The sequence below is a fragment of the Pogona vitticeps genome, chromosome 4 (assembly GCF_051106095.1).
Source record: "Pogona vitticeps strain Pit_001003342236 chromosome 4, PviZW2.1, whole genome shotgun sequence".
NCBI classification, from domain to species: domain Eukaryota; kingdom Metazoa; phylum Chordata; class Lepidosauria; order Squamata; family Agamidae; genus Pogona; species Pogona vitticeps.
Window position 1 is genome coordinate 125824666 of NC_135786.1, and position 23530 is coordinate 125848195.

Here is a 23530-nt window from a genome sequence, read left to right on the forward strand (position 1 = left end):
GAGGCACCACTGTAGTTAAGTACAGATGACTATGCTGCAAAGTCTCTATTTTATGAATTAACAACATATGCAAATTGGAGTGCAGTTTTATGATTACATATTTTTTGAAAATTCTAATCTCTAGTTTGCTTTAGGTCAATGGTTCCCAATCTTGGGTAACCCAAGTGTTCTTGGACTACAATTCCCAAAAGGCTTCATCACTAGTTGTGCTGGTTGGAGTTTCTGAAAGTTACAGTCCAAGAACACCAGGATTATCCAAGGTTGGGAACCACTGCTTTTGGTGATTAAAAAGGAAGTCTACCACAGTCAGTCAGTCAACCATGCAACTGCCTCATTCCCTTGAATAATGAACTTCGTTAGCTACTGCCTGTCAGTTCAGAGAGGAAATAGAGCCACACCAGAATAAGGTAGAAGTTTCTATATACCCAATTCTATATATGGCATAGCCCATAGCTTCTCTAAATTACTCAAGCCCCTTCACCACGAGAAGGCAGCAATCTGAGAAGGATATATATATATATATTCAGAGAAGCTATGGGCTATGCCATGCAGGGACACCCAAGACGGACAGGTCATAGTGGAGAGTTCTGACTAAACGCAATCCATCTGGAGGAGGAACCGGCAAGCCACTCCAGTATCTTTGCCAAGAAAACCCATGAACAGAAGCAAAAGGCTAAAAGACATGACGCTGGAAGATGAGCCCCTCAGGTCGGAATGCGTCCAACATTCTATTGAGGAAGAGCGGAGGACAAGTACAAATAGCTCCAGAGCTGATGAAGTGGATGGGCCAAAGCCGAAAGGACTTCAGCTGTGGATGTGCCTGGAAGTGAAAGGAAAGTCCGATGCTGCAAAGAAAAATACTGCATAGGAACCTGGAATGTAAGATCTATGAACCTTAGTAAGTTGGATGTGGTCGAACAGAAGATGACAAGAATAAACATTGACATTCTGGGCGTCAGTGAACTAAAATGGATGGGAATGGGCAATTTCAGTTCAGACCATTATCATATCTACTATTGTGGGCAAGAATCCCATAGAAGAAATGGAGTAGCCCTCATAGTCAACAAAAGAGTAGGAAAAACTGTACTGGGATAAAATCTCAACAATGATAGAATTATTTCAATACAAATCCAAGGCAGACCTTTCACCATCACAGTAATCCAGTTTATGCACCAACCACCAATGCTGAAGAGGCTGAAATTGACCAATTCTATAAAGACTTACAACACCTTCTAGAATTGACACCAAAGAAAGATGTTCTTCTCATTCTAGGGGACTGGAATGCTAAAGTAGGGAGTCAAAATGGAGCAGTCTTGGCAAACCAGTGCCCTCCAGGGCCCTAATTTTTGTTTTTTAAACAGTTTTGCTCAAATAGTCTGTTTGCCCCCTCTGGAATCAATTTTGTTTTGCTTTGGACTCCCCAACGTACTTGTCCAGATGCTAACAATTTTTAAATTAAAAAAAAGAGCTATTAGATGGTGTGAAAATTTTTCACTAGAAACTAATTTTGTGTCTTGATGGATAACATCCAGAAGCAGTCGTTCAGCCTAACTATTCTTTCAGCAATTACTTCCTTGTTAACTGGTGACTGTTCTTTTTATTGTCCTGAATAAAAATGGGCATAAACAGCTGGTTCAGGTCTTTGTTCACTGGCTGGAGAGGTGTCCAGAGCTTCTAAGCACCACCTCCTCCAGCGGGTATGCATTCATTCGAAGTGAGCGCCCCAGCTTCCCTGCCCTGCGTTATCCAGGGACTGCCTCTGACGAGGCACCTGCCAGAGGACGTAGAGCTTGGAAGTGCCAAACACCTATCTGGCCAGTAACAGAACCAGCACAAGCTGTCACTTTGTGCCAGTCTCTAGACTGAACCATTAGAGTCTATTCAGGCATCACAGACTCACAGCAGCCATGATCTGGTGATGGCCATAGTCAGGGGTCAGCACAGCAGGTATTAACAAAGAACCAGTGCTCTGCATAGTACTAATAAGTAAAAACAAAATTAAAAACATTTTTATTACCTTTTATTTTGTAAATTACCCAGGAAAAACGTGACTTTTACAGAGTAATTGGCCCACAAATAACTAAACGATTAATTAATTAGTAACTTTTAATTTTTAAAAAAGTTATTAGAAGGCTAATTATCCACTTTGGCCATGCCCCCTTGGGAGTAAGACCCTTAGATAAAAGTTGGCCAATCTTAGTGTTGTTGTTATTATGTGCCACCAAGTTGGAACCAGCTTAAAGAGACCCTAATAGGGCTTTCAAAGCAAGTGAGATATTTAAGGAGCGGTTTTACCACTTACACTCCCCCAGTGAATTTCCATGGCTGAACAGGGATCTGAATCCTGTTTGCCAGACTCCTAGTTCAATACTCTATCCACTCCACCACACTGATTCTCTTGGTGTAAGCTCTTAAAATAAACCAGACTCCTGATGCTTTGCTATTCTGGCTCATGTGTAACACCTAAACAGATAAAAAGGGCTCACCTTCTTTAACAGTTACTTTACATGATGAAAGTAAGAACAGAAGGAAAAGCACTAGTGTGTTTCTCTCCTTGTGTATCAAGTACACATACTTTGATTACAAACGAATAGGATTAAGATATATTAACGCTATGGCTGAAGACAATTCATGCACTTCAGAAAAGCATCCGGTTAAATGTCTATATTTGTAATGAGGTTAAAATACTTGCTTCCTTCAATTACTAGTTTGGGAGGGGAGATACAATTTAAGGGCTGCCAATCAACCCTGTTACAGTTTACTACAGTAGTTATAAGTTATTAGGTAAAGGTTCCCCTTGACATTTTAGTCAGTCGTGTTCGATTCTAGGGGGCAGTGCTCATCCCCGTTTCCAAGCTGTAGAGCCAGCGTTTGTCCGAAGACAGTTTCCGTTGTCACGTGGCCAGCACGGCTATACACAGAACACTGTTCACCTTCCCACTGAGGTGGTACCTATTTATGTACTCGCATTTACATGCTTTCGAACGGCTAGGTTGGCGAGGAGCTAGGACAAAGTGACAGGAGCTCACTCCGTCGCATGGATTCGATCTTACGACTGCTGGTCCTCTGACCCTGCAGCAGACAAAGGCTTCTGTGGTTTAGCCCACAGTGCCACCACATCCCTTCTCTTGTCAGTAATTCCAAATTACCACATTACCACCTTGGATCAATTTTGAGAGAAAGGTTGGGTAAAATTATATTAAATAAATAAATTAAAACTAGTTTGTATGTAACTCAGAAGCCACATACTCACATAGTGTGTGTGTGTGAGTGTGTGTGTGTGTGTGTGTGTGTGAGAGAGAGAGAGAGAGAGAGGAAAAGAGTGGTTACTTACCTGTAAATATGGTTCTCCAAGTGATACTCTGTGAATTCACACATTTGGGTCTTGTCCGCGCTTGCGTGGAATGTTCGGAATATTCTAGAGCTTCTTATCTGAAAGATCAAAAGGATACATTGCCCCTATTGCGCATGAGCAACCTCCCTTTCCCTCCAGTTCCACACATCCGTCATCGCCAAACCAAGGCTTGCACCTGGCAGCAGTGACGGACAGTGGGGAAGGATGGGAGGGTATGTGTGAATTCACAGAGTATCACTTGGAGAACCATATTTACAGGTAAGTAACCACTCTTTCTCCCAAGTGAACTCTGTGAATCACACATTTGGGTGACTGACAAGCTAACTTACCGGACGGTGGGCCGTCACTGGAGAACTGATGTGAGGACAGCCCTTCCGAAGGATGTTTCCTTTTTAGCCCGAAGGTCCAGCCGGTAATGGGTGACAAAAGTGGACACCTTGGACCAGGTAGCCGCCCTGCAGATATCAGGTAAGTCGACTCCTCGGAGCAAAGCGGTAGATGTTGCCATTGACCTCGTCGAGTGTCCACGAATACCTTCAGGAACATCCTTCTTGGATAGCTGATAAGCCAGAACTACAGTGGAGACTAACCACCTAGATAAGGCAGGAGCTGAAGCAGCCGACCCCCTGCGTGATCCATAGTAGCACAGGAAAAGTTTAGGAGAACCCCGAAAGTCCTTAGTCCTCGAAATGTAATAGGACAAAGCCCTTTTGACGTCCAGAGAATGCAGCATCCTTTCAATATCCGAGGATGGGTCAGAGAACAAGGTTGGCAATGATATGGGCTGATTTAGATGAAATTCAGATACCACCTTAGGAAGAAAGGAAATGTCTGGAAAGAGAACTACCTTATCCCTGTAGAACTGTAGATAAGGTGGATCTGACCGTAGAGCTGCTAGCTCAGATGCTCTCCTGGCAGATGTAATAGCCACCAAAAACAGAGTCTTTAAGGAGAGAAACTTGAGATCACAGGATGACATTGGTTCAAAGGGGTGTTTCATTAACACATTCAGAACAAGAGTCAGAGACCATTGAGGGATAGGAGGTCGGACAGGTGGGCGAGCGTTGATAAGTCCCTTAAAAAAGGTCTTAACAGTCGGGTGAGTAAACAGCTGTGCAGAACGCGAACCAGAAGGCTGATGAGCAACAATAGCAGATGCATAAACTTTCAAAGTGGAAACAGACAAACCAAGGTCAAACAAATGCCTTAAATAGACCAACAAAGTCCTCAAAGAAACAGGAGATGTTTGAAGGTCTTTAGAAGAAGCAAAACGGACAAAGTTGTCCCATTTGTATTTGTACAGAGATTTAGTAGAAGGTTTCCTAGACTTATCTAATATTTCTTTAATTTCTGGCAGATCCTCCAAGCGGTCAGGTGAAGGGATTCCACGTCCGGGTGAAGAATGGACCCCAAGTCCCTGGAGAGCAAGTCTGGCATCATCGGAAACTTGAAGACGTCCGTGGCTATCTCCCTGAGGACTGGGAACCACGGCTGACGTGGCCAGAAGGGGGCCACCAGGATGGCAGAGGCCTTGTGTTGAATTAGCCTGACTATGGTCCTTTGAATCAAAGGAATCGGCGGGAATAGGTAAATGAGATGTTCCTTCCAGGGAATCATGAAGGCGTCTCCCAGGGATGAGGGATCCTTCCCTGCTCTTGAGGCATAAGCGTGACATTTTCTGTTCACGCTCGAGGCAAACATGTCTATGTGAGGACGGCCCCATCTGTGGCATAACTCCTGAAACATGAGTTGGTTTAGTTCCCACTCGTGGGACTGACTTTTTCGCCGGCTCAGAGTGTCTGCTAGAGAGTTGTCTGCTGTCGCTATATGAATGGCCATGGGATAGACATGATGGACACAACACCATTCCCAGAGTAGTACAGCTAGGTAAAGTAAGGAGAGAGACCTTGTTCCTCCTTGCTTGTTTATATAAAACAGGGTCGTGGTATTGTCTGTTACAACCTGCACACCACGACCCTGTATTATGGGTAGAAAAGCTTTGAAGGCCTTTATTACAGCTATCAGCTCTAGATGATTTATGTGGAGGCCCTTTTGACGAGAGGTCCACAGGGCATTTACGGTGTGGCCGCTGCAATGAGCCCCCCAACCCGTGGGGCTCGCATCCGTTGTAACTTGAGCCGACAGTCGTAGAGGTCGAAAAGGGCGCCCCATGAAAAGATGTGGTCGGAAGCCCCACCATAACAGTTGCCTCGCCAACTCTGGAGTGACTCTTAACTGCTTCTTTGGATGGTCGTACAACGGGTTGAAGTGATGAAGGAGCCATGCTTGTAGTGATCTCATTCTGAGCCTGGCGTGAGGCAAAGCAGCCGTTGTTGATGCCATGAGGCCTAGCAAATGCTCGGCTTGATGTGCTGACACTAGGGCATGAGGTAGGAATCCCTGCAGGGCTATTTGAAGCTTTTGTATGCGTTCTACAGGCAGAAACAGCCTTGCCTTTTTTGAGTCCAGAGTGGCTCCTATGTAGGACATCACTTGAGAAGGAGTTAGCGTCGACTTGTCCCAGTTTATGGTGAGACCTAAACTTTGTAACGTGTGTATAGTGAAGTTTGTGTCCTGAACTGCCCGTCTTCTGGAGGGTGACACCACTAGCCAGTCGTCGATGTAAGGAAAAATTTTTACACCTTGCAGGCGGAGAAAGGCAGCAACCGGCGCCATACATTTTGTAAAAGTGCGTGGAGCCGTTGCTAAACCGAAGGGTAAGGCCATATACTGTAGAGCGGTTTTGTTTGTGATAAACCTGAGGTATTTTCTGTGACTGTGATGAATTGTAATATGAAAATATGCATCTTTTAGGTCTATGACTGTAAACCAATCTCCTTTCCTCAATAGGTGGACAATGGACTCCAGTGTTACCATCCGGAACCGACGAGGATGCAGGTAAGTGTTTAATTTTCTTAGATCCAGGATCGGGCGAAGTCCCCCGTCCTTCTTGGGGACGGTGAAATATCTGGAATAAAACCCTCTTGGGATTTTGTGATGAGGGACCAGTTGGACAGCTTTCTTTTGGATCAGAGCCTGCACTTCCTCCTATAGGACAGGGTTGGAAGCTGTGACTTTGAGGTATCCTAGGGGAGGAAGTTTGAGGAACTCTAGACGGTATCCGAATTGTATGATGCTTAGGACCCAGGAGTCCTGAGTTATGAGTTGCCAATTTGGTAGAAACGGGGAGAGTCGAGTTTGATGGTGGGAGCCGGCGACTGTCAGGAAGTCAAAGAAACTGTCTGGACTTCTTAGAAGGAGGACGGAAGGACTGACGTTTAGTCTGCTGTTGTTGTCTATATGCAGGTGTGAAGGACGACTGCTGAGCGGACCTAGTACCAGATGTTCGGAACTGGCGGAAAGATTGCGAGCCCTGTTGCTGGTATTGCGACTGAGGATACTGTCGCTGCCATTGATGCTTTTGGAAACGTGGCTGCTGATGAATAGTGTACGCCTTGGCAGTTTTCTTACTTTCATGTATGGATTTTAAGGATTCATCAGTCTTTTCGTTAAATAAACCCTTGGTGTCAAATGGCTGGTCTTCTATTTGTTTTCTTACGTCTTCAACAATACCTGAGGCTCTAAGCCAAGCATGCCTCCTCAGAGTAATAGCAGAATTAAGAGATTTAGCTGCCACATCGGTGGCGTGTCGGGCTGAAAGAGTCTGATGCTTTGAAAGAGTCATGGCCTCAGCATGTGCATTAAGACAGTCCTGTCTGATATCAGGAGAAGCAGATTGCAGGGCTGGAAGAACCTTGTCCCATAAGTGCTTCTGGTATGCACCCATCATGGCCTGATAGTTAAAGATCTTAAGCAAGAGAGATTGAAAGGAATAAAGTTTCCTTCCCAAAACGTCTAATTTCCTGCCCTCCTTGTTAGGAGGGGTCACATGAGGCCTCCCCGAGGCTTTGGATGCATTAGCGTGAACTATAACTGAATTGGGGGCTGGATGTTTAGACAAAAAGTTCACTTCCTCCCCATGAACTCTGTACATGTTCTCAGTCCTGCGTGTGACAGCAACCGGGTTGGCAGGTTGGGAGCAGGCATCCATAACCAAAGCATAAAGCTTAGCAATAAAATTGACACTCAGAGGTTGAGCAGAATCCTTATCAATCTCCCCAAAAATGGGATCAACAGTAGGAGCAGGTGGAATGTTTGCCTGCATTGAAAGAGCCTTTGCCATTCTCTCTATCATTTGAGAATAAGAGGAGAAATCCTCAGTAGGGGAGGATGGGTGAGGATTCCCAGTATCAGAATCAAAGGAATCAGCTTCAATAGGAGATTGCCCTTGTGGAATCTCAAAATCCACTGCTTCTCCATTGGAAGACAGTTCGCCAACTTCCTCATCCTCTTCAGAAGGAATAGCGTGAACAGAAACCTCAGCGAGGGAAGGTTGAGGGCCAGTACCCTTTGCCTTCGACGTCGAAGAAGGGGGAACCTTCTTAGTAATATCAGCAGTCTGAGCAACATGGGTAGAATGAGGCTTACGACGTCGTACAGGGGAAGGAGAGGACGACGTCGTGGACGAGGAGGAGTAATGCCTCTTCCTGTGCCTACAGCAACTCGATGATGAAGCAGAAGTGTCATCCACGTCGTAGTGACGACGTCGATGCTTGACACGACCCCGTCGGGAGTGGGAGTGCTTAATCTTAGTATGCTTATGCTTTTTACGACGTGAATCCTCCTCCACGTCGGAGCCACCCTCGGGATCGGTGGAGAGATGTTTCTTCTTTGAGGTCCGTTTATGAGGGACCTCTCCCTCTTGAAACAGAGGAGGAGACTTCGACGTCTCAATCGCCCGGCCGGCAGGAGCAAGGCCAATAGGGGCAGAGTGAGGGCTGGATAATGCAGCCTCTTCAAGCCTGACTGGGCTCGGAGAATGCCCACGTCGACCGTCGTCTTCTCCACGCTGGGAAGGAGGCAATGAAGGAGCTGCCTCCGATAGGGAATCCCTATCCCTAGACGAATCCTCCAATATAGGGGAGGGAAGAGAGGCAGAGACAGGCTGCAAAGCCACAGTATCCTTAGTTTTTGCCTTTTTAGCGTGAGCAGGCTTCTTTGTCTTAGAGACCTCCTTCCCTGCGGTCGACGTCGAAGGCTTTTTGGCGGGAAAGGCAGTTGCCTTCTTAGAAGTTTTAACAGATTTAGAAGTGCCCGCCGGAGGAATTGAGCCTGTCGCCTCAGATCGAGGGGTGCTAGAAGGCTCAGAAACAGATTCCATAGCCGATGAATGGGTTGATGATAGGGATGTCTCCAAAAGGTGAAGTTTAAGCCTTTGCTGGCGCGCTTTAAGAGCCGCCTTAGTGAACTCTTTACAAAAAGAACAAACAGTTGTATTGTGCCCCTCACCGAGACAAAAAAGACATTTAGAGTGCTTATCATAAAAGGGAATTTTCTTATTACATCCCTGGCACTGTTTAAAGGGACCGGATACGGGCATAAACACAATAATAAAGGGCTAGAAGCCCTAGTTCCCAGGACTATTAAGGTTAAGTGGATAATGAGCCTCCTGCTGAGGCGATAATAGGCCTCCCCGCTGAGGCGGGAAGCCTCCAATTAAGGTCGCAAAGACCTGTACCAAGCGTCAAAACGAAGCCAAAGTCCGAAAAACAGAAGAATGGTCAACAGTCCGTGGTCAGGGGCAAGAGAAAATCAGCAAGAAATACCGTATAACAATAGCCAAAGAGGAGCAAGCCGAAAACGTTCCGTACGCGATGGCGGATGAAAAGGAACTGGAGGGAAAGGGAGGTTGCTCATGCGCAATAGGGGCAATGTATCCTTTTGATCTTTCAGATAAGCTCTAGAATATTCCGAACGTTCCACGCAAGCGCGGACAAGACCCAAATGTGTGATTCACAGAGTTCACTTGGGAGAATGTTAAGTTCCATCAAATGTATGCTATAATCAATTTATGATACTAGAAAAAAATCTCAAAGGTAAATTCGAAAATTCATCTTAAGGTCTGAAAAGTTTCCATATTGCATGCTGCCAGTTCATGATAAACATATTCAACTTCAGCTTCTGGAAAGTCAAAGCTGTTTGAGATCCACTTACCAGAGTTTGTTTTTTTCCTGCAATTTCAGTTTTCTTTTGATGGATGCCTTCTTGCAGAATATTCTAACAGAAAGAACAATTGCTTCTCAGTTAAGGAATAGCTTACAGCAGCCCTGCTGAAAACATGGAAAGGATTACAGTGGATGGAGGCCCACTGGCACACAAACAACTTACTGATTTAAAGAGAATACTATCAGTTCATTTCTGTGGCTTGCAGCTTCTTACATTTTCTAATAAACTTTTGTCTACAAAGCCAACACATCAAGGCTATTTTGTCATGGTTTAAGATAGAGAACACACACTCAAAGTTGCTACCTAACATTTAAAGCAAGACCAGACTAGTGCTGCATTTCAAAATACACACCGTCTTATGCCGATATTCTTGGTTCAGCTTTTGCTCCAGGTCTTGAATATCTTGAGACAGTTCCTTGAAATCTGTCTGTTGATCAGGTGGTATGGTACTAAGTGTACAATGAAAGTAAGCTGTTAATGTATATGCACCCATGTGTGAACACACACAGTTGAACTATCTTTTCCTTACTAGAAAAGTTGTGTTTAAAACTATTGAAAAGTCAATTAGAAAGTGAAAGTAAATTTCTACTGTGATGTCACTGAACTTGGGTGATATGACAGCAAAGTTTTAAAAAAGCACATTGCTGCAGTGCAAGTAGACTATATTCCTGGTGTAGAGATCCAGGGCAGCCCCTCATCCTGGAAGAAAAGGAGATTATACGTCTCCCTGTCCATTGAAAAGCAGTGGAAAGTGATGGAAAGGACAAAATTGAAAGAGCCTCCCACTGACACTTTTTCTTGGGAGGAATGCAGAGTGACGGAAATGTTTGGAACAAGGAGATGTTCTCTAGCCAGTTCCTGTGTTGTACAGTATCTTGCAAACCCTACATTTTTTCCTTAAAGTTATGAATTCCTTGTCCCTTGTAAGATGAAAAACAACCAAGAGCAAGGCCATAAAAGAGCAATCAAAAAGGGGGAGGGGAATGGGAAGGAAAGGTGGCTTATACTTTACTCTTATTTAAGAAAATGGTAGTTATTGATTTCTTTAGGCAAAGACAAATTGCTGCACTCTGATGTCACTAGCTATACTCCAAAAGTTTCTCAGCCTTACTTTACACCAGAGTAACAAGTAGTTGTAATGTACTTTATGAAAAGAAAGGTACACACTTCACAAAAAACTAGCTGGCAATATCAATGTACCTGTTAAAATGTCCAAGAATAAGTAAAAAGGACCAATGTAAACATGACCACAGAGCAGCTATACATAGTGTAGGATGAAGAAGCAAACCTTGGACTCAAATATCTCCCTAGATCACAAAAGGAATGGACATGGATGGGAAGACCATGCAAGCAAGATTTACATGTTGTAGTCACTGATTCATGCTCCACATCTTATGTCTGACAGCAGAACACACATTGATCCCAGTGCATGTGGATATTATATTTTGGGCCCTGTGAATGGGTCTTTAAGTAAACGTGAGGTAATCAATTAATGTACTCAAGTTTCTCTAGCTTCAGGGTTGCCTCCTCAATTGCCGTTGAAACTTGCTGTTCTTTTTCCATAGCTGATTTCTGTAAAAGAGAATACTTCAATTTCTATGCAATCCTACATGTTTAATTCTTTAAAAAAATCCAGTTTAATGAATGTGGTATATTGTGCTTGTGTATCCATAATTCAAACCTCCAGGAAATGGTTCGATGCTTCTGCCCAATATAAAGCCCATGTTGCTAGCAAAAAAAGGATGCCAAGGTTTACATAGCAAAGGGCAGTTTGAATGTTGACAACACCGATGGCAACAGTCAAGATGGTTTACAGCAGTGGTTCCCAACCTTGGATAAATCAGGTGTTTTTGGACTGCAACTCCCAGAAACCCAGGCGACCACAGCTAGTGGTGAAGGCTTCTGAGAATCTTCATCCAGGAACACCTGGGTTACCCGAGGTTGGGAATCACTGGTCTACAGGAGATCCTCTTGAGCCCATTCCATTCACAAAGACACACAAGGCAGGGGAAAATCCCAAGACCTGACTCCTATTTTCATCAGTTAACTACTTTCAACCCAAACGCAAAGCAATTGTCAGATCTCTTCCCCCAATCTGGCATAGAGCAACAACAGACTGTCTGCTATCCTTGTGCCAAATGTGGTGCTGATCCAAAGCCCAGTTTCAAAGTTACATTTTTGTTTGTGCTGCCCCCATTTTTAGAATTGCCTAAAAGTGGGGGAGAACAAACAAAAAGTGTTGCTTTGCTACATGTATGGATAAAATGCATACCTTACTTGGCAAACCTCACTGTATACGTTAGAGCACTTCTTCACTAGACACACCTACACTCGGGTACAAATGGGGCAGTTTCAGGTCCGGGAGAGAGGGGGGCTAACTCTGTCCTAGTTTAAGACCAGCTATAGCCATCACTCAATCAGAAAAAAACAAAGACCTGCACCAAATTGAAGTAACTCAGGAAAAACAAAGTTCAGTCCTCAAATCAGTATACATAATTGTACAATTTATTTGTGTGTGCATGTGTGTGTGTGTGCGCGCGTGTGTGTGTGCGCGTGCATGCATGGGTAGGGCCAGAATGTTATATGTGGATAGTGAAGCATTCTAACCAATCAGAATGTGTCTACCATCGGACAGATAAATAAAGCAGGTGTCAGTAGTTCTCTCAGGTTGGGTCCAATATGTAACTGCGTTGAGATAGGGCAAATATGAAGTAGCATATCTCCGTGATCGGGTCATGATATGTGAAAGGGCCAGATAGGGCTAAATGTGTAGGATGTGAAAATTAGCTGTTTATTATAGTAAATACATCTGTCTATAAGCCAAGTACACATATAACAAATAGCAATACGTCTAAGCACTATGAGTTTTATTCTATTATACATATGTTCTAAACAATAAACATTATTTAATATTTCAACAAAGACCAAGCTGGCACAAAAACACATAAGGGAAAATATTAACTTTTCCTCTGTGAAAGATTTCACTGTGCACAAACTGTTGGTTATTCTATTAGGTTAGGACAGCTGTTAAAAGAATATAACACGACCAATCTTAAAAATTCTAGAAGTTACATTTTTGAAGCAAAAATTTGGACTTGATCTTACATATGTGTTCTGGATTTCTAGATAGACTTGATGACGAGATTCACGGAAGAAAAGAAAGTTCAGAATGCCACTCAAAAAACGAGCTGTTCTTTTAGCTTCTGGAATACCAACACAAAATGAAATGGTTTAGCACGACCTGCAGTTTTAAAAATTAAAATGTTTTATGAAGGTTAAACTCATACTAATCAGGATATTATGTCCACAAGGCAAAAAGCTGCATGTAGCAGGTCAAGAATCCACACAAACTTTTAAATACTGTATTTGTTATGCTGGAAAAGAATAGCACTGCATCAGAGTTTCAGAAAAGACACCGACTGGGAGATGGCCACAACATTACATTTATGCCTAATGGGATCTCGATTATAAACCCAGAGGAATACTCTATGACTGAAATCCAGTTGCTGCAACTCGGCAGCATAAATGTGAATGAAGTTATCACCATGTGCGTTTACTTTTTAGTTTAATTAAATTTGAAACTTCCTAACCCCACCTTCAGATTCTGAGGCTTCCCAGGGCTCCCTGTTGCTTGGGGAAGGCTTTGGGAACCTTGGAATGTTGGAGGGGCAGCCTTTAAAATTAAAAAATCAGCTGCAGCAGTTGTGCAATATTAAAAGCTTCTCCCCATATCCCAAGGGTGCTGAAGGGCAAAAAGGGAGCCTTGGAACTTAAGGTAAGCTGGAAGGGAGGGGAAGTGTGTGGGTGTGTATTTATGCAATATGTATTTCTGCTTTTTGTCTCTGACAAATTGGATTTGAGCACTCAAAGTGCACATTAAATAACTTCAATAGTCTTTTAAGTGCCATATTTTGCCTTTTTCTCATTTCTTTTTAATTCTTGCCAAGATGCTGAGACAATCTAATATACTTTTTTCAAAACCATTCCTAAATATGGAATCTTAATTCAAGATCCCATGCAATTCTTCTACCTAGGACCCAAAGCAACGTGGATATAATTTTTATTCCTGATTATCATTTTATCGAGTACTGTCTAGAAAATGCCAAATGGATGGCATTTTATAGAAAGTTCAATTCATTTGTTAAATCAATAGTCACAGAATTCCAGACAACACTGCATCTTCTCAATGTGTTGGACTACAAATCTTCCCTATTACCAACTGGACTGAGGGGGGATTGCAACTCAAGGCATCTGCAAAGAAAGTAACTTTGTTCAGTTGCATTATCACAGTAACTTCTACATGCAAAAAAAACAGAATTGGACACTTGAGAGAATTCAGTGAGTGTTTTCAGGAAATTTTCAAAGACTGCACCAGTAAACAGGCAAGCAGCAGATTGAAATAATTTTGCAGACAAGTGTTATTTGCCACTGATCCAAAGTAGAAAGCACAGAACATATTACTTTTAAGATTCTGCTTGTAGCCATAGCAACAAGGGATTCCAGATAGGCAAGCTGACAGAATTCTTGGCAGGTTTGTGGGCAGGCTAAGCAGAAGACAGATGGAGCTCTCCATCCTTCCACCATGGTCAGCTTGGAAGCGAATTTAGCTGTGAGAGCAGGGAATCCCATTCCTTCATTTGCAACACAGAAATGCAGGGAGATACTACAAATTAGACAGAACTCTTTACTTCTTTGCCATGCAACACAGCAAAACCAGGAAAAAATGTGTATGATAAAAAGTTTTATGGATTATTTGCCTAGGATTATTTAAAAGGCTTTCAAAGGGGCCATGAAATTTAAAACAATTAGCTATTGTTAGATTCCCCTGCCATTGTATCAATTACAGCCATCCACTTTGAAATGTACAGTACTATGTTCTTTCTTGTTTTTAATTTTAATAAACACAATATTTTGTTTTCTGATTAACTCAGTAAAGAGAAACCACAAAAAAAATCAGGTGAGGTCAAACAAGCAGAACTCTGATCTCCCAACTTGGGAAAAATAATCCAGAAAATTTGAGTCTATGGGGTGCAGTTTATGAGGTGCAAAAGTGTTGCCCTAAAAATGAAAAATTATTTTAAAACATGCTAGGAGATTGCTGAGGAAAGTGAAAGTATAATTGGAAAAGTGCTCCATGAAGATATTTTATATTACAAAGCCAAAAACGCTTCACTTGTTTTAGAACAAGGCTATTGATGACATAAGAAAAAAGTAGTTTATTCAAAATAGTTTATTCAATTTTGTGTCAGTTTTCACAAGAAAGAGTAAACTATGACACAGTTATGTCATGTGAAACAGAGAGAAAAAAGTGAAGTGCATTTCAAAATGCCGAGTGTGTAATGTTTTACCTAAAATGTTAATTAACAAAGAGATGCTATAAAATACACAGGAAAACTGTGTTAGGCAAAGGAGAATAAACATAAAGGCTTCAGCCACAAACCTGTAGTAAGTGTTTTAAAAAGGGATATAACTATATGTTATTCTGTAACACTAACTCTTGGCACTAAAATGACCTACATCTCCTGGAGCTATCCTAGCAGACTGGTCTTGTTATACTTGCAATTGACAGAAGATTAGGAATGTTTCCACAATGATAAACTCTAGTAACAATAAGCTCTAATACCAGATTGCTGTCATCGGATAGCAATGTCCTTGTCAATACGTTTGGTTTGGTTTGGTCAGAATATAAATACAGGATGAAATCACATGGAGTGTCATGAGAAATGATGGGAGACACACACTGTTTTTGAATGGAGAGGGATCTTCTCCAAAGAGGACGCGAGAGAGTGAGAGAGAGAATGAAACTGATGCCAGGCAAATGTCCTTAGAATAGCTGAAAAGGTAACATCCATCACCATGGATGAATTTCCTCCTTAGACGTGTAATGGGTGAGCTTTTCCAAACTTTCCTCTCTGGAAACAGTTATTTCTTCTTATTGTGACATGATTACTACTTCAACATGGTCAGGAGTCCACATTGCACCAGCACTCAGTAAGCCAGAGAGATTGTACAGTAAGATCTCTTGATTAAACCACACTCCCTGTTCTGTTTTGATCTAGAGTAATGACAGTTTTCAGACAACCACATGAAATAAAATCCTAAGCTTGCAAACTAGCAACCACATTTCAAAGAATTAGCTATTGAGGATAGCCAATGTAAAAGCTATCAAACCTACAGTTATCAAAGAGAAAAACATATCAGCACCCAAAAACGAATGTTAAATGCTTACTTGGATTTATGACATCAGCAATCTGGAAGTCACTGACGCGACAGATTGGGAAAAATCGCTCCCTGCCAAAGTTGTAGAAAACATTACACATTCTGTAATTATACTTAGAGTACTCTGATTTAGCAGTCCACATCCAAGTTTTATCTATGTAAGAAAAATGTAGACCCTGCTCTATTGTTGTTATCAAAACTGAGCAAGGTAGGTTCTAACAAATTTAAAACAACTACAAAGTAAACTGAAAACAAGAGTCAAGCACACCAGAAGAACAGCCTGAGAAGGAGGCTTCAATCCATTATAACTTCTCAACAGCCAAATGCCCATTGGGAAAAAAATTATTAGCATGTCAAGTTGCAGGCTATCAAATGAATCTCCTGAAGCACAATTCCATAGTCCAGGCATGGCTACAATATGCATGTGCATCTCATTTTAATGAACACAAGACTTCTGAAAATACAAGTCTTTTTAATTCATTCGCCAACCCATTCCCCAAATGGCATTTTCCCATACTTTCTTTTATTCACATTTGTCAATTAAAACCTGTGGGCACTGAAGATGCTGCCAAGAGATCTCTAATAACATTGCCAAATAAAATTATCTGTCATCCAAATTTTAAAAATTATTATAAATTGGAAAAACGATTGTCAGCTCTCTTTAGGACTTAAGGTTCCCTCCAAGGTGCGTGCCTGCACCTATACGGGCAATTCTGCCTCCCTCTGTGCCAGGCTCCTCCTCCTCCTCCACAACAATAGTTTTCAGCTGCTTTGGCTTTGGTTGCAACAGAACCCCATGGGAAGACTCACACATGCAGGGCTGAAAATTAGAGGGAACATTGGACTTATTCTAGAACTAAGCATTCGGTGCCTTGCTAGAGTAAAACCCTCCTGATTTTAGAAAAATAAGCTGAATTTTTTTTCTGACTACACAAAAATTCAATCACCAACCAAATTCAGAAAGAAAATTCCTAGATTAATGTATACAGCAGAATTTCAGGGTACTCACATATTAATAAATAGATTCCCTATAGGTAGGAAGCCTTCAAAAATCTGGGGATATGCAGTTTCAAATGTCACTGGCATCTGAAAATACATCAAGACCAATATGTACTATCCAAACACACATTCTTCCTTCCTTAAATTATTTAGATGTAAGCAAAGACTCATTGGCTGAAATCCTGTTGCTTAGAGTACTAAACTGAACTAAGAGTAGGCCCACTTAATCAGTGAGGATTTGGTGAGTCAACTTCTGTTGATTCAAATGGGCCTACTCTAAGGAACATAACTCCTTCAGATTATTTCTCCCCACCCAGACTGAACATTAACTATTCCCAGATGAATAATTATTTATTTATTTGACTTATATACTGCCCATCTTAGAACATGTCTACTCTGGGAAGTTTACACAAAACCACAGATATAGTAAATGAAAACAAATACATTAAAAGATGGGGCCCAATTTTACTACAGGAGTCCAAGATGGCAAAAATAAATAAATAAATGCTAAGTAATGGCTGTTGTAGAGCCAGGTCTTTACATTAGCCAATTGCAACAGGCACAGTTGCAACCTATCTTAGGCAAGGATTTCAGCCACTATCTAGTCTTACCCATACCCTACTGTAATACTTACCATGTAAAAGTGTTCTAGACGGATTCCGTACACTCTTTGTAAAGTTCTCATGAAGATCATATGCAATACTTCAGGCTAAAGAACAAATAAACAAACACTTGTTTCTTAACAGAAAACATGCTAAGCTTACATGTTACTTATCTCTCAGGACTGATTTAGTTTACTTAACTTTAAACATAGCCAGAGCTTCGAGTTAGAGGGGAAAAAACCATGGGAGAGGTGGGGAAAGCGCTAAGTTTGGACTTTCTGTTAATCGTTGGCCAGTAAAGAGGCTGCTTGTCTGCTACCTCGCTCGTCCCAGTGGTTAGAGAGTGGATAGGGAGAGTCTTCAGACTGCCTGGTATTGTACGGTGCTGCCTGGTACTGTACTGTGCAGACTGCATTTTTTGTTTGTTTGTTTGAATTTTTGACTTTTTTAAAACAGAGAGACTGCCTGTTCTGGGTGAGTACACTGTATTTACTGTACAGTGGTGCCCCGCATAGCAACGTTAATCCATTTCGGATTAATCATCGCTATGCAAAAACATCGCTAAACAGATCAAAAAACCCCATAGTTCTATGCTAAGGACAAAGCAAAAAAAAACCATTGGGGCCCCAAACTCACCGTTCATTGAAGTTCCTCCATAGTGCTGCCATTTTTGCGCCCTCGGTAAGCGAGGGCAGGCCGCAAAAATGGTTGCGGTGGCCATTTTGGGCGTCCGGGAGCCATTTTGGAACCGCCAATCAGCTGTTTAAAAAAACATCGCAATGCGAAGATCGGTAAGCGAAACGCTTACCGATCATCGCAATGCGATGTTTTGCCATTGAAAACATCGCAATGCGATCGCATTAGCGATCTGAAAAAACAGATTGCTATGCGGATTCGTCGTTAAACGGTGCGCTCGTTAAGCGAGGCACCACTGTAATGTACACGGTTTTTGCAGCTTGGGGGGAGGTAGGGCTAGGTGGGGGGTTATGTTTCTGTGCTCTGATGGGTCTTGCTGTGTGGATTAAAATGTGAAAAGTAGACTGTAATATTATATTAAAATTAAATGAGAAAATTAGACTGCAATTTAAAAATGTAAAATTTATGTTTTTGCATTCTGTGGCTCCTAGGGTTTGTGTACTGTGACCTCTCTTGTTTTAAAATGTGTGTTTAAAATGTGGCTCCAGGGTCTCTCTCTTAAAATCAGAAAATATTCTGTAAGGAGCTGTGGTGCTTGTTGATGCAGGCAGGCTTTAAAATTGAGTTTACTGTAGACTCAAACGTGCTTGGGTTAAAAGGTGTTCTGTTTAGAAGGTGTTCCCTCACCCACCCTACTTTCCTGCCCTTTTTTTTACCCAAGTTCATCTGACAGTGAGAGCCATTTGACAATGGAAACACTGCCTCATGGAATGGTGGATTCGCTGGAGTTTTAAGCAGAGGCTGGACAGCCAGCGATCAGGGATGTTAAGCTGTGGATTTCCTGCATTTCTAGGGGACTGGTCTAGATCAGTGTTTCCTTACCTTGGGTTACTCAGGTATTTTTGAACTGCAACTCCCAGAAACCCCAGCCAGCACAGCTGGTGGTGAAGGCTTCTGGGAGGTGCAGTCCAAAAACACCTGAGTAACCCAAGGTTAAGAACCACTGGTCTAGATGATAATTGGGAATCCCTTCCAGTTCTACAGTTCTATGCTAAGGACAAAGCAAATTCACTTGCAGTGGAAGAAGCTTTTCTGGAGTGTAAATAATGAATGTTGTGCTTGTAATCTATTATAATTGATGCTGTTTTAAGATGGGTTTAATTCAGTTGTATTTCATAACTCGCTTGCATTTTAATGTTATGATTTTATAATTTCTATTTGTACGTATTTTTAAAAATCAGTTTGAGAAACTGACTCCAACCTCTGGGAAAATGGAAGGATTTAAGTTAAACAAACAAGAATCTTGCTTTCCAGTTAATCTGCCTTCATTAAAGCATGCTGGAACCGCTGTGTGGGCAGTAAGAGCTTAACTGTTTCTTAATTGGTGCTAATATTTGAAACTACAGGTACTACTAGGCCAAACAATATTCAAAACAAACTCTGTAAGAAACAAGAAATGCATACCATTCAAATCTGTGCAAAGATGTGGAGAGAGAGAAAAAAACATCAGCATTGACATGCATCCTGTCTTTCAGACTGTAAAATGTGGCAGAGCTGTTCTTCTGAGTCACTCTGGGAGACTTTTTTGGCTAAACATAAAAACGTATTTAAAATGAATGATTTTGCTAGGAAATAAATAGCCACAGCTGCTCAATTCAGTAACCCTTCTTCACATTGAGAAGGCTCGTGTATGAATGCCACACATATATTATAGGTAAAGGTAAAGGTTCCCCTTGACAATTTTTGTCCACTTGTGTTTGACTCTAGGGGGCGGTGCTCATCCCCGTTTCCAAGCCATAGAGCCAGCGTTTGTCTCAAGACAATCTTCTGTGGTCACATGGCCAGTGCGACTTAGATAGGGAACACCGTTACCTTCCCACCAAGGTGGTCCGTATTTATCTACTTGCATTTGCATGCTTTTGAACCGCTAGGTTGGTGGGAGCTGGGACAAGCGATGGGCGCTCACTCCGTCACGTGGATTCAACCTTACGACTGCTTGGTCTTCTGACCCTGCAGCACAGGCTTCTGCGATTTAGCCCGCAGCACCACCACATATATCATAGTGTTGCATTTTAATTTCACTTAAGGAGTAAGCTGTTCCATAGATCTTACCTTGACATTTGGAAATAAATCATTTTTCGAAAAGTTTTTAGCTTCAGTACAAGTCAGTAAGTGGGTTCTTATGTGTACAATTATATCATTTTCATTATATCTTGGAAAAGTACAATTATCCATCCTACAAGAAAACAAAATAAAAAGTATGGGTTTAGAGACAAAGCAGATGATAACTAAATGTAAGTTTATCTGCTCATGTGAGGAAAAGTCTACTGTAACACATGAGTAACTGTCACGTTATACTTGTGAAAATACATTAAATATTTTATTAAATACTTAAATATTTTGTTAAGTAGCCACTGCAAAAGAAATAATACAATAGCCTAGAAACTTTCTTAATTACATCTCAGATAAACCTGAAATAAGCCTGGAAAAATAGTACACTTGCTATCAGCCACTCCCTTCACACTGATCACAGCAGGGAAAAACTGACAGGGCTCTCTAATACTGTACACCTTTGCCAATAAGCAGACTAAGAATTGATACAATTGTTACATCAGTGTATTACTCTTCAAACCTCCAATTTAAAGTAGCCAACTTTACATTTTCACAGTAAGATTGCAAAAGCTGCAACACATTAAAGCACAATAAACGCTGTTTGCATTTCAAGAAAATTAAGTTTGAAAACTTTAGCCCAATAAGGTAATTATGCAGCTTAACCTATTAACAAAGAGATTAAAATATGCAAATACGTTTTTATAGGCACATTCCTGCAATCAACTGAAAATGTTGATAAATCGGTTACGGTATTTATAATAACCGCAACAGAGGCAGATATTGCAATTGACCCCCCCCCCCAAAGAGTGCTGACCTTCTCGCAGGGTCTTGGAGACCAAGGTGCTATATGAAACGATTACCAGTTTTGAGACATATATATATACATTGAACTTCACATCCGAGTGCATTCCTTCCAGAATTGCAGTTGCCATTTTACCTCAGAAGAAAAAAGGGACCCTCTCCTAGCTCCCCAGGCCACTTCCCTACCCGAGGACCACTCTGTGTGTGTTGTTTCCGGCCCCTCTCTCTCAATCTGTGTGTGTGTGTGTGTTTGTGTGTGTGTTTGTGTGTTGTTTCCGGCCTTTCCAAAGCAAGCCACGGTGCTCGCACCCTCGCTCTTCCAGAGGAAATGAAGAGCCGCCCTACTGGGTCCAAAAGCTTCACCTAGCCCGCCTTTCTGCTTCTCACCGGAGGCAGCCCAGGGCCTTCGGGACCCTCAAGCGCAAGACGACGACGACGACGACGGCCGCCCCTCGTCTTTGTCCCCAGCATTCATGCTCCCCATCCCTCCCCACGGCCCTAGAGCTTCTACCTGGTGGAGCCGCCGCCGCCGCTTCCTTTTCCCGCGTCCTTAAAGAAAACTGTCGTTCCCGCCCCTTGCCTCCCAAATTGCCCCCTTTTCGCTCGGCGCCCTTTTCCAAGAGGCGCCCCCAAACCCAGCTGAGAAATGGAGGCAGGCGCCCCACTCACGGGCTCGACCTCCCACAAAGAAGCCACTCAACAGCCTCTCGAAGACGCGCCCAGCCGGCCGTTTAAATTTGGCGGGAGTCCCACCCCTTTCCAGGCACGTACGATGACGTAAACGCGCGACCGAGTCACGGCTAGACTCTGTTTTGGCGTTTTCTTTCCCTTCTTGTTCAATTAAGTGTGGCAGTGATATTCGTTTTACCGGGCCACGAAAGAGCGGGTTTCTAAGATTTCTAAGAGCTACTCTCTCCCGATCTATCCCTATTCCATTTTTTTTCGCCTGTTAGTGTGCTGCTTCTGGTCTCTAATGAAACGAGGCTTTGAAGTTTAGGTAGAACCCAGAAATTGTAAAATATGATTTCTTTTCTTTGTAGACAGGATTTGCTGGAAGGGGTTTTCTTCAGGTATGACGGAGAGAGGCAGGTGGCAAGAAGGGAGCAGGCCCCTGAGAGCCAAGTTAAGTGGGCAACAGTGTTAACAAAAACAGGAAAGCAATGTTGTTAGTTTTTCAGTCGTAGGAAAGTTTATCAACATATATGAAGTTACATAATAAATAATAAAAATAAAAGTGCTTCGCCCGCTGTTCTGTAAAAGTTATCAAAACAAAGTAGCTAATGTCGTTATTCTACCATTACAGTATTATAAACGAGTTTTTAAATCCAGGAAGATCCCTTTTTAGGCTAGGCATTGCAGAACTGGGGGGGGGGGGGGGAGAGAGAGAGAGAAACAGAATAGTGCAAAATTCATCCTGAGCAAATTCTGCAGAAATACCTTCAGGTGGAAACTGCAAGCTTCTTGCATTAGCTAGAGATGTGGGGTTTTGTCCCAGGCAATGTAGGATGAATTCCCCTGCTTGGTTTCTCTGGATAGTAGTAAGCACAAGAGGGTATTCTGTAGACTAGCCATTCTCAAGCTTTTTTGGCCACAGCCCCAAACACCATAAAATATAGGCTGAATCAGGATTTATAAGTCTCATAAGGAACCTTATAAGGTGGTGCATGAAGAATTGTTTCCAGTCTATGGTCCCCTTCCAATGTCCTCTGACCTTTCAGGGAGCCATAAGGCCCCCACTGGGAATGATTGCTGCAGACTGTTCTGACTGTTGACATGAGTGCTGTCAATATTCAGGCTGTCCTTTGCTATGTAAAATTTGGCATCCTTTTTCCTGCTGGCATTGCAGGCATGATAGTGTGCAACAACCATTTGCTGGCATTTTTGAATCATGAGTATAAAATCACAATATTCCACATTCATAAATCAGTGGGTTCTTTTTTAAGAATTGAATTTTCTGGCTTTTTAAAACAGAAATTTAAGTGAATGTAAACTATACAGTTTCCAAAAGCAGCTTTCCTGATGTAGAATTGCCAGTGCTAGAGGATCCCAAATGATACGTATTATGGATGCTGGGGGAAGACAGAACCAGGAACAAGTGGGATGTGGCTGCAGTCTTTCTGCACCAAAATATTTTGAAGAGCTCTTGGACTTAAACAGTGAAGCAAAAGAGTGAGTGTAACACAAGAAACATACACACCCTTTAATCTCTCAGGTTAAAGGGTGTGTATGTTTCTTGTGTTACACTCACTCGCCCTTTTGTCCCTAGCTTGACAGGAAGTCCATTACAGCAGTGCACCCCAACCTTTTCCCAACCATGCAGGGTGTGTCACACTCGCAGGGGTGTCATGCATGCACGCGGGGGGCGTGTCATGCTCACTGTGTGTGTGTTGTGCTCGGGGGGGGCAGTAGATTTGTGTCCACGGCCTGGTCCTGCCTAGGCTGCGGACCGCTGCTGGGTTGCAAACTGGGGGGTGGGGACTCCTGCCTTACAGCATTGATCCATGCGCTTGTAATCTTGAAAATAAACTACTGCAATACTCTCTATGTGGGGCTGCCCTTGAGGGTGGTTCAGAAGCTGCAGCAGGTGCACAGCACTGCTGTCAGGGTAGTCTCTGGGGCATCTTTTTATGACCCCTATCCTGGCTTGTCTGCACTGGCGGCCTGTTTGCTTCTGGGCCAAGTTCAGGGTGCTTATGCTAACTTTTAAAGCCCTTAACAGTTTAGGACCTTGTTATCTGGC

General features: G+C 42.5%; 1 protein-coding gene across 1 annotated transcript in view; it reads right to left on the reverse strand.

Annotated features, from left to right (window-relative positions):
- Positions 1-21528, reverse strand: part of LOC140706779 (kinetochore protein Nuf2-like) — a 44260-nt gene extending 22732 nt beyond the window's left edge. The window contains exons 1-9 of the mRNA XM_078392445.1: positions 21302-21528; positions 19990-20113; positions 17274-17348; positions 16650-16726; positions 15651-15712; positions 12527-12624; positions 10920-10993; positions 9774-9870; positions 9410-9472 (exon numbers count right to left, since the gene is read on the reverse strand). Coding sequence (XP_078248571.1) covers positions 9410-9472; positions 9774-9870; positions 10920-10993; positions 12527-12624; positions 15651-15712; positions 16650-16726; positions 17274-17348; positions 19990-20112 — 669 coding nt within the window. The 5' untranslated portion in view covers position 20113; positions 21302-21528. The remainder of the gene's footprint in view (positions 1-9409; positions 9473-9773; positions 9871-10919; positions 10994-12526; positions 12625-15650; positions 15713-16649; positions 16727-17273; positions 17349-19989; positions 20114-21301) is intronic.
- Positions 21529-23530: the final 2002 nt, after the last annotated feature.